General features: G+C 36.0%; 1 protein-coding gene across 3 annotated transcripts in view; it reads right to left on the bottom strand.

The window, feature by feature from the left end:
• The window catches only part of SNX16 (sorting nexin 16), a 39,140-nt gene that overhangs the window by 15,960 nt on the left and 10,946 nt on the right, over positions 1 to 12,234 (bottom strand). For all 3 annotated transcript variants that reach the window (XM_059901384.1, XM_059901386.1, XM_059901385.1), the window contains one exon: positions 7,663 to 7,811. In XM_059901384.1, coding sequence (XP_059757367.1) covers positions 7,663 to 7,811 — 149 coding nt within the window. The remainder of the gene's footprint in view (positions 1 to 7,662; positions 7,812 to 12,234) is intronic.

The raw sequence follows: 12,234 nt of genomic DNA, 5'->3' as shown, positions 1-12,234 counted from the left end.
AGGAATCAAAACAGAAAGTGAAAGAACTGTATAAAGAATTAATATCAGATAATTACTTGGCCATATAAACATAGTAATTTTCTATGCTGCCGTTCCAACTGTAACAGGATGCTAACAGGTATACCAATAGGTAATGTAAACTCACTGATATTCTAAGTAGTGATTCTTAAATATGTAGTTTCATGTGTATTGGGATTTTGTCTTTATCCTTTCCTCCCTTATAAGAATTCATAAATGGCTGTTTGACAACCTCAGACTTTCTGGATATTCTCTAATTATTTGTCCTCCCACCCATAATCTTAATCTATTGTTCAAGATTCTCAAACCCCACTCCCTACTTCAGTATTGCTTGATTCACTGCAAACAGGACTGATCTTCCCCTTCTCTGAATTCCTTTTACTTTTATAATCTGTATCATGCCAAGTAGGACTTCATAAACTCCATTATTTCATTCAAACAGAAGCTTAATTTCTTCAAATGAATTAAGTTCAGTAAGTATACCCTCAGCTTCCTTTTTACCCTTCTTAGTATGACAAAGGGCAAATGCTTAGGATACAGATTAAAAACTTTTCCCTCTGCCAAGTCATGTTTTAAACAGTAATTTATTAAGAAACTGCTTAAATTGTGAAATAAAAAATGCTATTCATCACTCGCAAAAAATATAGTACCCTAGAACAAACAAGGTATACAAACCTTATTTAGAGTTGTATTTAAGTTATCTTACTTGTATTCCTTAAATGTCTGAGATATATGACAAAAATAAGTAAGCAAGTAAATGTGAGGCACAATAGAGGTTTTCATGCAACACTTTTTAGAACCTTTAATATTCTAGGAATGTCAAATGAAACCTTTCCCCAACTTATTTGACCAAGAAATCTTTCTTTCCCTGAAACACCTATTTATAAATTGAACACGATCATTATCACTGTTCTAAGGACTGCAATTTTAGAAACAGGATCTTGAATGTTTACCATACAGACACAGATCTATTATCAATAATTAAAAAAAAAAGATACATCTCAACTAAGATACGCTTTTAATGTTTAAAAAAATCAAGAAATCACAAGATGAGTTCATCAACGTGGTTCATACTATTTAATATTTCATTAAATAAAAAGAGTATAGTCATTTATAGAATAAATTTGATTTTAATTTACCATATTTGCAATATAGAGACATAAAGGTTTACTGAATAAGGAATAAGAGAAAGGGGATATGATGTTTTGACTTCTTAGGTGTAAAAGTCTTCTTTTATGGTATGGTATAAAATATATTTTCTTCAAAGGCTTTCTCTATGATTTTAGACTTTGTTGGTTTCTATTCCTGCTTTGTGTATCTGAATTAACACTAACATTTTTTTTTTTTCTTTTTTCTTTGGAGAGATGTAAAAAATTATAGAAAAGTAGGGAGCATCCACCTCCCTACCACCCAGGCTGGAACACACAGTTGCTAAGTTTTGTCATATTTGTTTCAGTCTCTTTTTCTTATAAATAGTACAACAGCAAATATCAACAGTTCTGCCATTCATTCAACAAGTACTTATTGAGCATGGACTCTGTGTTGAATTGTGCTGAGCACTGCACACTGAATGGTGGGTAAACCAGCCACATGACCTACTATTATGTATGCACCTTACAGCCTGGTAGGAGAACACAATCAAATAATCACACAAATAGTTACAAACTGAGATGTTGTGAAAGTAAAGTACCAAGCAGCCTTTCTCAGCTGGGATTCCATGACAGGATTAAACCCTGCTGACAATGATGTGAGTGACTATTTTCTCATTCTCTTAAGACTGGTACATAGCTAGTAGCATCCTAGAAGTATGTAATGAGAAGTTAATTCATTACATGCAATGGGTGTCTTAGGGCATTAGGAGTTGACTTTCAGAACCAGTAGAGAAGATACTATGAGAAGACCTGACCTAGTTTTTGGTGGTGGTGGTAGGTGAGGGGTTGGTCCAGACAGCCAGTTACCTAAAAGTCTGTGTTGAAACATGAAGGAGTTATCTAGGCCGGGGCTGGGGGAGCAAGGGTAGTAGTGTGAAATGTTGCCTTTCTAGGGAATAGCATATTGAAAGGTCCTAAGGGACAAAGGAGCGGGCGACTTTGAAAAATTACAAGACCAATATGGCTGATGTACAGAGAATGGGGGCAGGGAGGAATAAGAAAACATGAAGTTGGAAAGACACGCAGGTGGTCAGGGACCAGAAAGGATGACTTAAACTGCATTACAAAAGATCACTGTGGCTCCAATGGACTATAGAAATAAGAGTGGATGAGGAAGATGAGTGATGGGAAAGGAGTAATTAAAGTGAGAGAAAACTGCTAGACTAGGTGGCGATGGCAGGAATGGAGAAAAGTAGGCAGATTCGAGTAGTGTTTAAAGTATAAAGGCAGGGATGTGTCCAGATGACTTGTGGGTTTTAGGTAGAGGATGATGCTGAATATTGGGGGAAAAGTCAGAGAGTAAGCATTGAAGTCTATCCTAGGTTTGAGGTTTGTCTGAAGGAGATGTCAAGGAGGCAACTGCAGATGTGAAACTGGAGATGAGAAAAGGGGTCTGGCTTATAGTTCCTTTATTAGAGGAAAGTGAGGGGGGATGGGCAGAGATCTTAAGCAGTCACTGAGCTTAGCACACATTAAGAAGCAAGATGTAGAAGCAAATTGGAAAAGAAGAAGTAAAACTGTCACTGTTTGCAGATGACATGATACTATACATAGAGAATCCTAAAGATGCTCCCAGAAAACTACTAGAGCTAATCAATGAATTTGGTAAAGTTGCAGGATACAAAATTAATGCACAGAAATCTCTTGCATTCCTATAAACGAATGATGAAAAATCTGAAGGAGAAATTAAGGAAACACTCCCATTTACCATTGTAACAAAAAGAATAAAATACCTAAGAATAAACCTACCTAGGTCTTGTTTATGGTTGCCTTTGCTGTGCAAAAGCTTTTAAGTTTCATTAGGTCCCATTTGTTTATTTTTGTTTTTATTTCCATTTCTCTAGGAGCTGGGTCAAAAAGGATCTTGCTGTGATTTATGTCATAGAGTGTCCTGCCTATGTTTTCCTCTAAGAGTTTGATAGTGTCTGGCTTTACATTTAGGTCTTTAATCCATTTTGAGTTTATTTTTGTGTATGGTGTTAGGGAGTGTTCTAATTTCATACTTTTACATGTACCTGTCCAGTTTTCCCAGCACCACTTATTGAAGAGACTGTCTTTTCTCCATTGTATATTCTTGCCTCCTTTATCAAAGATAAGGTGACCATATGTGCGTGGGTTTATCTCTGGGCTTTCTATCCTGTTCCATTGATCTATATTTCTGTTTTTGTGCCAGTACCAGACTGTCTTGATTACTGTAGCTTTGTAATATAGTCTGAAGTAAGGGAGCCTGATTCCTCCAGCTCCATTTTTCATTCTCAAGATTGCTTTGGCTATTTGGGGTCTTTTGTGTTTCCACACAAATTGGGAAATTTTTTGTTCTAGTTCTGTGAAAAATGCCAGTGGTAGTTTGATAGGGATTGCATTGAATCTGTAGATTGCTTTGGGTAGTAGAGTCATTTTCACAATGTTGATTCTTCCAATCCAAGAACATGGTATATATATCTCTCCATCTATTGGTATCATCTTTAATTTCTTTCATCAGTGTCTTATAATTTTCTGCATACAGGTCTTTTGTCTCCTTAGGTAGGTTTATTCCTAGATATTTTATTCTTTTTGTGGCAATGGTAAATGGGAGTGTTTTCTTAATTTCACTTTCAGATTTTTCATCATCAGTGTATAGGAATGCAAGAGATTTCTGTGCATTAATTTTGTATCCTGCAACTTTACCAAATTCATTGATTAGCTCTAGTAGTTTTCTGGGAGCATCTTTAGGATTCTCTATGTATAGTATAGCATAGTATAGTATAGTATAGTATAGTATAGTATAGTATAGTATATGTCATCTGCAAACAGTGACAGCTTTACTTCTTCTTTTCCAATTTGGATTCCTTTTATTTCTTTTTCTTCTCTGACTGCTGTGGCTAAAACTTCCAAAACTATGTTGAATAATAGTGGTGAGAGTGGGCAACCTTGTCTTGTTCCTGATCTTAGTGGAAATGGTTTCAGTTTTTCACCATTAAGCAGCTCATGCAGCTCAATAACAAAAAAACAAACAACCCAATCCAAAAATGGGCAGAAGACCTAAATAGACATTTCTCCAAAGAAGATATACAGATTGCCAACAAACACATGAAAGAATGCTCAACATCATTAATCATTAGAGAAATGCAAATCAAAACTACAATGAGATATCATCTCACACTGGTAAGAATGGCCATCATCAACAAATCCAGAAACAATAAATGCTGGAGAGGGTGTGGAGAAAAGGGAACACTCTTGCACTGTTGGTGGGAATGTAAATTGATACAGCCACTACGGAGAACAGTATGGAGGTTCCTTAAAAAACTAAAAATAGAACTACCATACGACCCAGCAATCCCACTACTGGGCATATACCCTGAGAAAACCATAATTCAAAAAGAGTCATGTACCAAAATGTTCACTGCAGCTCTATTTACAATAGCCAGGACATGGAAGCAACCTAAGTGTCCATCATCGGATGAATGGATAAAGAAGATGTGGCACATATATACAATGGAATATTACTCAGCCATAAAAAGAAACAAAATTCAGTTATTTGTAGTGAGGTGGATGGAGTTAGAGTCTGTCATACAGAGTGAAGTAAGTCAGAAAGAGAAAAACAAATACAGTATGCTAACACATATATATGGAATCTAAGGGAAAAAAAAAAAAGTCATGAAGAACCTAGTGGAAAGACGGGAATAAAGACACAGACCTACTAGAGAATGGACTTGAGGATATGGGGAGGGGGAAGGGTAAGCTGTGACAAAGTGGGAGAGTGGCATGGACGTATATACACTACCAAACGTAAAATAGATAGCTAGTGGGAAGCAACTGCATAGCACAGGGAGATCAGCTCATTGCTTTGTGGCCACCTAGAGGGGTGGGATAGGGAGGGTGGGAGGGAGGGAGATGCAAGAGGGAAGCGATATGGGAGCATATGTATATGTATAACTGATTCACTTTGTTATAAAGCAGAAACTAACACACCATTGTAAAGCAATTATACTCCAATAAAGATGTTAAAAAAAAAAAAACCTACCTAGGGAGACAAAAGACCTGTATGCAGAAAATTATAAGACACTGCTGAAAGAAATTAAAGATGATACAAACAGATGGAGAGATATACCATGTTCTTGGATTAGAAGAATCAACATTGTGAAAATGACTCTACTACCCAAAGCAATCTACAGATTCAATGCAATCCCTATCAAACTACCACTGGCATTTTTCACAGAACTAGAACAAAAAATTTCCCAATTTGTGTGGAAACACAAAAGACCCCAAATAGCCAAAGCAATCTTGAGAATGAAAAATGGAGCTGGAGGAATCAGGCTCCCTTACTCCAGACTATACTACAAAGCTACAGTAATCAAGACAGTCTGGTACTGGCACAAAAACAGAAATATAGATCAATGGAACAGGATAGAAAGCCCAGAGATAAACCCACGCACCTATGGTCAACTAATCTATGACAAAGAAGGCAAGGATATACAATGGAGAAAAGACAGTCTCTTCAAAAAGTGGTGCTGGGAAAACTGGACAGCTACATGTAAAAGAATGAAATTAGAACACTCCCTAACACCATACAGAAAAAGAAACTCAAAATGGATTAGAGACCTAAATATAAGACTGGACACTATAAAACTCTTAGAGGAAAACATAGGAGGAACACTCTTGGACATAAATCACAGCAAGATCTTTTTTGATCCACCTCCTAGAGTAATGGAAATAAAAACAAAAATAAACAAATGGGACCTAATGAAACTTAAAAGGTTTTGCACAGTCAAGGAAACTATAAACAAGACGAAAAGACAACCTGCAGAATGGGAGAAAATATTTGCAAATGAAACAACTGACAAAGGATTAATCTCCAAAGTATATAAACAGCTCATGCAGCTCAATATTATAAAAACAAACAACCCAATCAAAAAATGGGCAGAAGACCTAAGTAGACATTTCTCCAAAGAAAACACACATATGGCCAAGAGGCACATGAAAAGCTGCTCAACATCACTAATTATTAGAGAAATGCAAATCAAAACTACAATGAGGTATCACCTCACACCAGTTCGAATGGGCATCATGAGAAAATCTACAAAAAACAAATGCTGGAGAGGGTGTGGAGAAAAGGGAACCCTCTTGCACTGTTGGTGGGAATGTAAACTGATACAGACACTATGGAGAACGGTATGGAGGTTCCTTAAAAATCTAAAAATAGAATTACCATATGACCCAGCAATCCCACTACTGGGCATATACCCAGAGAAAACCATAATTCAAAAAGACACATGCACCCCAATGTTCATTGCAGCACTATTTACAATAGCCAGGACATGGAAGCAACCTAAATGCCCATCGACAGATGAATGGATAAAGAAGATGTGGTGCATATATACAATGGAATGTTACTCAGCCATAAAAAGGAACGAAATTGGGTCATTTGTAGAGATGTGGATGGATCCAGAGACTGTCATACAGAGTGAAGTAAGTCAGAAAGAGAAAAACAAATATCGTATATTAACGCATATATGTGGAACCTAGAAAAATGGTACAGAGGAACTGGTTTGCAGGGCAGAAATAGACACAGATGTAGAGAACAAACATAGGGACATCAAGGGGGGAAAGTGGCGGGGGTGGTGGTGGTGGTGGGATGAATTGGGAGATTGGGATTGACATGTATACACTAATAGGTATAAAATAGGTAACTAATAAGAACCTGCTGTATAAAAAATAAAATAAAATTCAAAAAAAAGAAGCAATATGTATATGCATAGTACATGTGTAATATAAGGTGATATACATAAAAGAAAGACTAAGAAAAAAGGGTGAAAAAAGTAAGGGCAGTTTTCTTATTTGTTTTCCATTCCTATGTGAAAAATTGCTAAAGATAGTTACGGACACAGGTGTCCATACAATATGCTATTGCTTCATTGTAAATGCTCTATAATTTTTTTCAAAATGGTTCTAATTTATCTGATAATGTAAGTTCCAAAATTAGATACCCAGATGATATTAAATCATATAGCAATTTTCTTGTAAATATATTCAGATACAAAAAACTCATATAGGTCCTTTCTTTCCCTTTTTAATGATTTCTGGTATTTTCACTTTACCCTCTGTATAAATTAACCTGACTTCACAATTTTCATATTTTTGCATTACTTTGGAGACATATAAATATTATCATCAAAATTATATAGTGTTATTTAACTAAATATCTACCAATATGTGAGCCACTCTGTTTAAGTTATTACTAAAATTCTAAAATCAAGTTTATAGCTGCATGGTTTGAATATATGGCATACTGAATTTTCAACTCTGCTGACTTTTTGGAGGTGTTAATATAAATCAAACACCAAATAAAGTCCTTGCTGAAAAAAGGCAAGAAAATTACAGTTAGTGCTTTATTAGAGATAAATACGCCTACCTTATATTTTTGTGCTTGAATATATATGGTCCTAGATTTATTCTTTAGTTTAAACCAGTTATTGGAATGCAGTTATAACCTGTTATTCAATTTGTTACATACCAGTTAGCAATGTCCTTGTGAGCTACTAAATTTTGAAGAAACGCTTGTAATCCTAATTGTCTATCTTCTAAAAAGTCGGCATTGTAATTATCTTTAAACCAGCGTTTTGGTGGAAGTGCTAATCGAAAGCCTGGAAACATCTCTTTTAACTGAAAAAGAAGAAAAAAGAAGATACAATGTTCAACTCAATTATATGAATTCTACAAAATCTATCCCGTTGACTATGTGAAACTATTCACATAACAAGCTTACAATAAAAGAATTAAATTCAGCTATGCTTTTTATGCCTTGGTTGTTTTATTTCTTGATTTCTACCAGTTGTGTATGCATAGGAGTTACGGTTGCTCCCTGTCCCTGCTAACACATGGCACTGCCTGTCTTTTTAATGTCAGCCATTCCACTGGGTGTGTAGTAGTATTTCATTGTGGCTTTAATTTACATTCCTCTCTTGACAAATGGTGTTAAGTATCTTCTCATGTGCTTGGATCTGCATATCTTCTTTGGTGAATTATCTATTTAAATCTTCTGGGGCTTCCCTGGTGGTGAAATGGTTTGAGAATCTGCCTGCCAATGCAGGGGACACAGGTTTGAGCCCTGGTCTGGGAGGATCCCGCATGCCGCGGAGCAACTAGGCCCGTGAGCCACAACTACTGAGCCTGCGCGTCTGGAGCCTGTGCTCCGCAACAAGAGAGGCCACGATAGTGAGAGGCCGGTGCACCGCGATGAAGAGTGGCCCCCGCTTACTGCAACTAGAGAAAGCCCTCACACAGAAACGAAGACCCAACACAGTCAAAAATAAATAAATAAATAAATAAAAAACAACAACAAAAAAACCCAAAATGGTTCTTTAGTTTACTTTAAAAAAAAAAAAAATCTTCTGAACTCTCTGCTTTAAAAAAACTGGGTTACTTGTCTTTTGATTAAGTTGTCAGAGTTCTTTATATATTCTAGATAGAAGTTCTCTGTCAGATATATGTATGACAAATATATTCTCCCAGACTGTGGCTTGATTTTTCACGTTAACAGTCTTAACAGAGTACATTTAAAAAATTTTAATGTTACCTAATTCATCCATTTTTTTCTTTTATGGTTTATGGTTTTTTAGATACTATCTAAGAAATCGTTGCTCACTCCATGGTTACAAAAATTTTCTTCCATGTTTTTTCCTAAGATGTTTATAGTTTTAGCTTTTACATTTTGGCTTATGATCAATTTTGCATATTTGGCTTAAATTTTACTTTCTTAGGAAAGACTTTTCTACTTTTTAAGCTCGGTTAGATTTCTCTTTACACACTCTGATCAAGTGACTATAACTGGATAACAAGTTACCTCAAAACTCAGTGGTGTAAAATAACCATTTATTAGGCCATGGACTCTGTGGGCTGGTAATTCGTACAGGGAATGGTGAGGATGGGTTGTCTTGCCACAATGAATTAGAATCTCAGCTGGAAACCTGAAGTTGGGAGCTGGAAGCAACTGAAGTTCGTTCCCACATATTTATACTGGATCATGCTGCTTGTTGGCTGAGACATTGCCTGGGGCTGTCAGTCACAAGCCTAACGTGGCCTCTCCATGTATCCTGGACTTTCTTACAGCATAAAGTCTGGGTTTCAAAGGGGAGCATCCCAAGAGAGAAAGCCAGGATGAAGCTGTATGCTTCTTATGATCTAGCCTCATCATCCCACAGCATCAGTTCCACTGTCCTCTATTGGTTAGATCAGTCACAAGCTCACCCACGTTCAAGGGGGAGAGGAAACAGATTCTACTTCTTGATAGTCAGAGGCAAGATTCTGGAAGAGCATATGGGACTGAGAATATTGCTGCAAACATTTTTAGAAAAGACAATCTGCCACACATTCTCAAATCATTAATTTATTTTTTAAATGACATTTATCACGATGTAAATTAAGTAACATTTATTTAATTTTGGACTCTTCTACCAGACCAGTCTTCTAAACCTCGGTTGCACATTGGAATCACCCAAGGAACTCTGAGTAAGAACTCATATAGACACTTTGTTTAAAAAGTTTTCCAGGAGTGTCCAAAGTACAGCTAAGACTTAGAATCGTTTTACATTGTAATGATTGTCTTATTCATAGTTGCACCCCCAGTGTCTAGCATAATGCCTGCTACATTACAAGCAGCCAACAATCTATGGTTCAGTAAATGAATGATATGAAATCATGTACTGTTCAAATTTCTATACTTAAATATAAGACAAAATATCACAACGTAAGAAAAAAGACCAGCAAAAGAGAAAATTCACAGGGTAAAATGCTAAATAAAAATATAGAACATAAATTCTGTCTAGATTTTTCTACTGAAAACCCTGATTTGATTTCAAGATGTAAACAGATAATTTTGGCCTTGGAGTCTGGTCGTTTACTGTGTTTGCAATGAAAGTAATAAAAGCCATAAGGAGAAAATAAAAATAGTCTTTTTATTAATTTCAAGCTTTAAAATTTAAATGTCACATATGTCCACATGCATGGTTAGACTTTTTTCCCCTAAAAAAATAATCCTCAGAAAAGAGTGAGTTGTTCCACAATTGAGCCCTCACAAAGTGTTTATATTATGAGTGCTTACTCAATAACTTTATTTTGAACAAAGGACAATTTGGGAACTATCCATTAGCTTGAAATAACTTTAGTAAAGGCTAGTTTTTATATTTCATTAAACATTAATAGATTTCCTGTGAAATGACATCATAATACGCATTTGATGTTTCCATAAAAAAGCCTTTAAAAAAGTAATGCACGTAATTTTTGGATTAAGTTGGAGAACTGAGTACACTCATCTAATTCTTTCTGCAGCCCTGCTAAAACTACAGTGAAGAGAAAAAAACATAAAACAACATACTGGAAACCAAAAAGTAGAGAGGAGAGTAGAATTTGACTCAGGAGAGTGAAGAAAACCCAAAGTGTAGAAAAATTTATACCAGGTTTATACTTACAGGGCCCTCAAATTGCTCACAAACTGGCAGCACAAGGCAGGAGATTGGAAAACACTTCTCTGGAGAGTCTGATCAATCCAACAGGAAAGACCTTAAGATCCTGACATCAGAAGTTCTCCAGCACAGCCCACCTTCCCCATTATACAGTGAATCTTAAAGTCAACATAAGCCTCACCCGTGGAGTAAGAGATTCCAATCAGCATTTAGTACCCAACTTTTAATCATGACCAGACAACCAGAAAGAATTACTACATACTATTACTTAACATGGAAGACAAAGACAAACAGAAAAAAGTAACTCAGAGAACACAGACAGCACAAGGAGAAAAAAACATAAAATAATAAAAATACAAATAAAAAAATCACTAATACACTCAATGGATTAAGATACTACATTCAAGAAATAAGAATAAAATGACCAAAAACAGGGACATTCAGAGAATAAAAAGATGGTTTTAGAAAGAAATAAGGACATCTCCTTCCAAATAGCAAAAAAGAAAAAGGTAGTAAAGAAAGGGGAGGAAAAGATCTGGAACCAGCCCAAATGTCTGTTTTACAAGAAAGTTTACAGAAAGAGGGAACTGACAACACAGAAGGGAGGAATTCATTAATAAAGCAGTTCAAAAACATTTTTCTGATCTGAAACACATGGGTTGCCCCCAGAGTGTACAAGATAATAGAAGAAAAGAACTTTACAAAAAGTCATTGTGAAATTTCAGATTACACAGAGAAGATTCAACAGACTTCTAAAGAAGAAAAAAACAGGTGACATACAAATGATCAGGAGTGAGAATAGCTTTGGGCTTCTCAAGGGTAATACTCAACACTAAAAGCAAAATGAAAATAGCTTAATGTCTTGAAAATTCTGAAAAAAAAATTCCAATCTATAATTCTATACCTAGCCCACATTTCAACCAAGTATGAAAACTGAATATTTTTAGACATGTGGGGTCTGAAAGACATCACATCCCATGTAATCTTCCTCAAAAAGCTACTAGGGGATTAGTTCTACTAAAAGGAAAGAGTAATTCAAGAAAGAAGACATGAGATAAAGGAAATAAAATCCAACAAAGGAAAAAAGTGAAAAAAACCCCAGAAAGACAGTAAAAGGCAAACTTAGGACACTACTTATGAACTGCCTGATGTCAATCAGTTCAGGACAGTTCAGGACAGTGTGACCCAAGAGACAGACATGTTGAGGATTACCACTGAATTTCTTTTTAATGAGAGGATCAAATGCTTGGTTGAGCTTAGCCCAGATTTTCATATGAGCTTGGCTTGTCTTGACAGTGATCTGATAATGGTTCTGAATTCTAAGAGAATTCTAATTCCAACTGAGAATGATCATTTTACCTCACAGAAATACTCAGCTTTGACCTACTCTGCAAATTGGAAGTAGAAAATAGCGAGCTTTTAAGTAGAATATAGAGAAAACCCTACTCTCATGGCCATATTTCTGCAAATTATTCATCACCAGCCTGCCCTACAACCCTGCCAGATGTCTCAACTCTGAAAAGCTCTATGTGTTCCAGATCTTGCTCATGACTTTGCCCTCTCACTTTCCCAGAAGAGGCTCTTAAAAACTCCTAGAGAAGCTGAAGCCAGATTATAACCCAGGA

Source organism: Balaenoptera ricei, chromosome 17, assembly GCF_028023285.1.
Source record: "Balaenoptera ricei isolate mBalRic1 chromosome 17, mBalRic1.hap2, whole genome shotgun sequence".
Lineage (NCBI taxonomy): Eukaryota > Metazoa > Chordata > Mammalia > Artiodactyla > Balaenopteridae > Balaenoptera > Balaenoptera ricei.
This window is presented reverse-complemented; position numbering and strand designations above follow the sequence as displayed.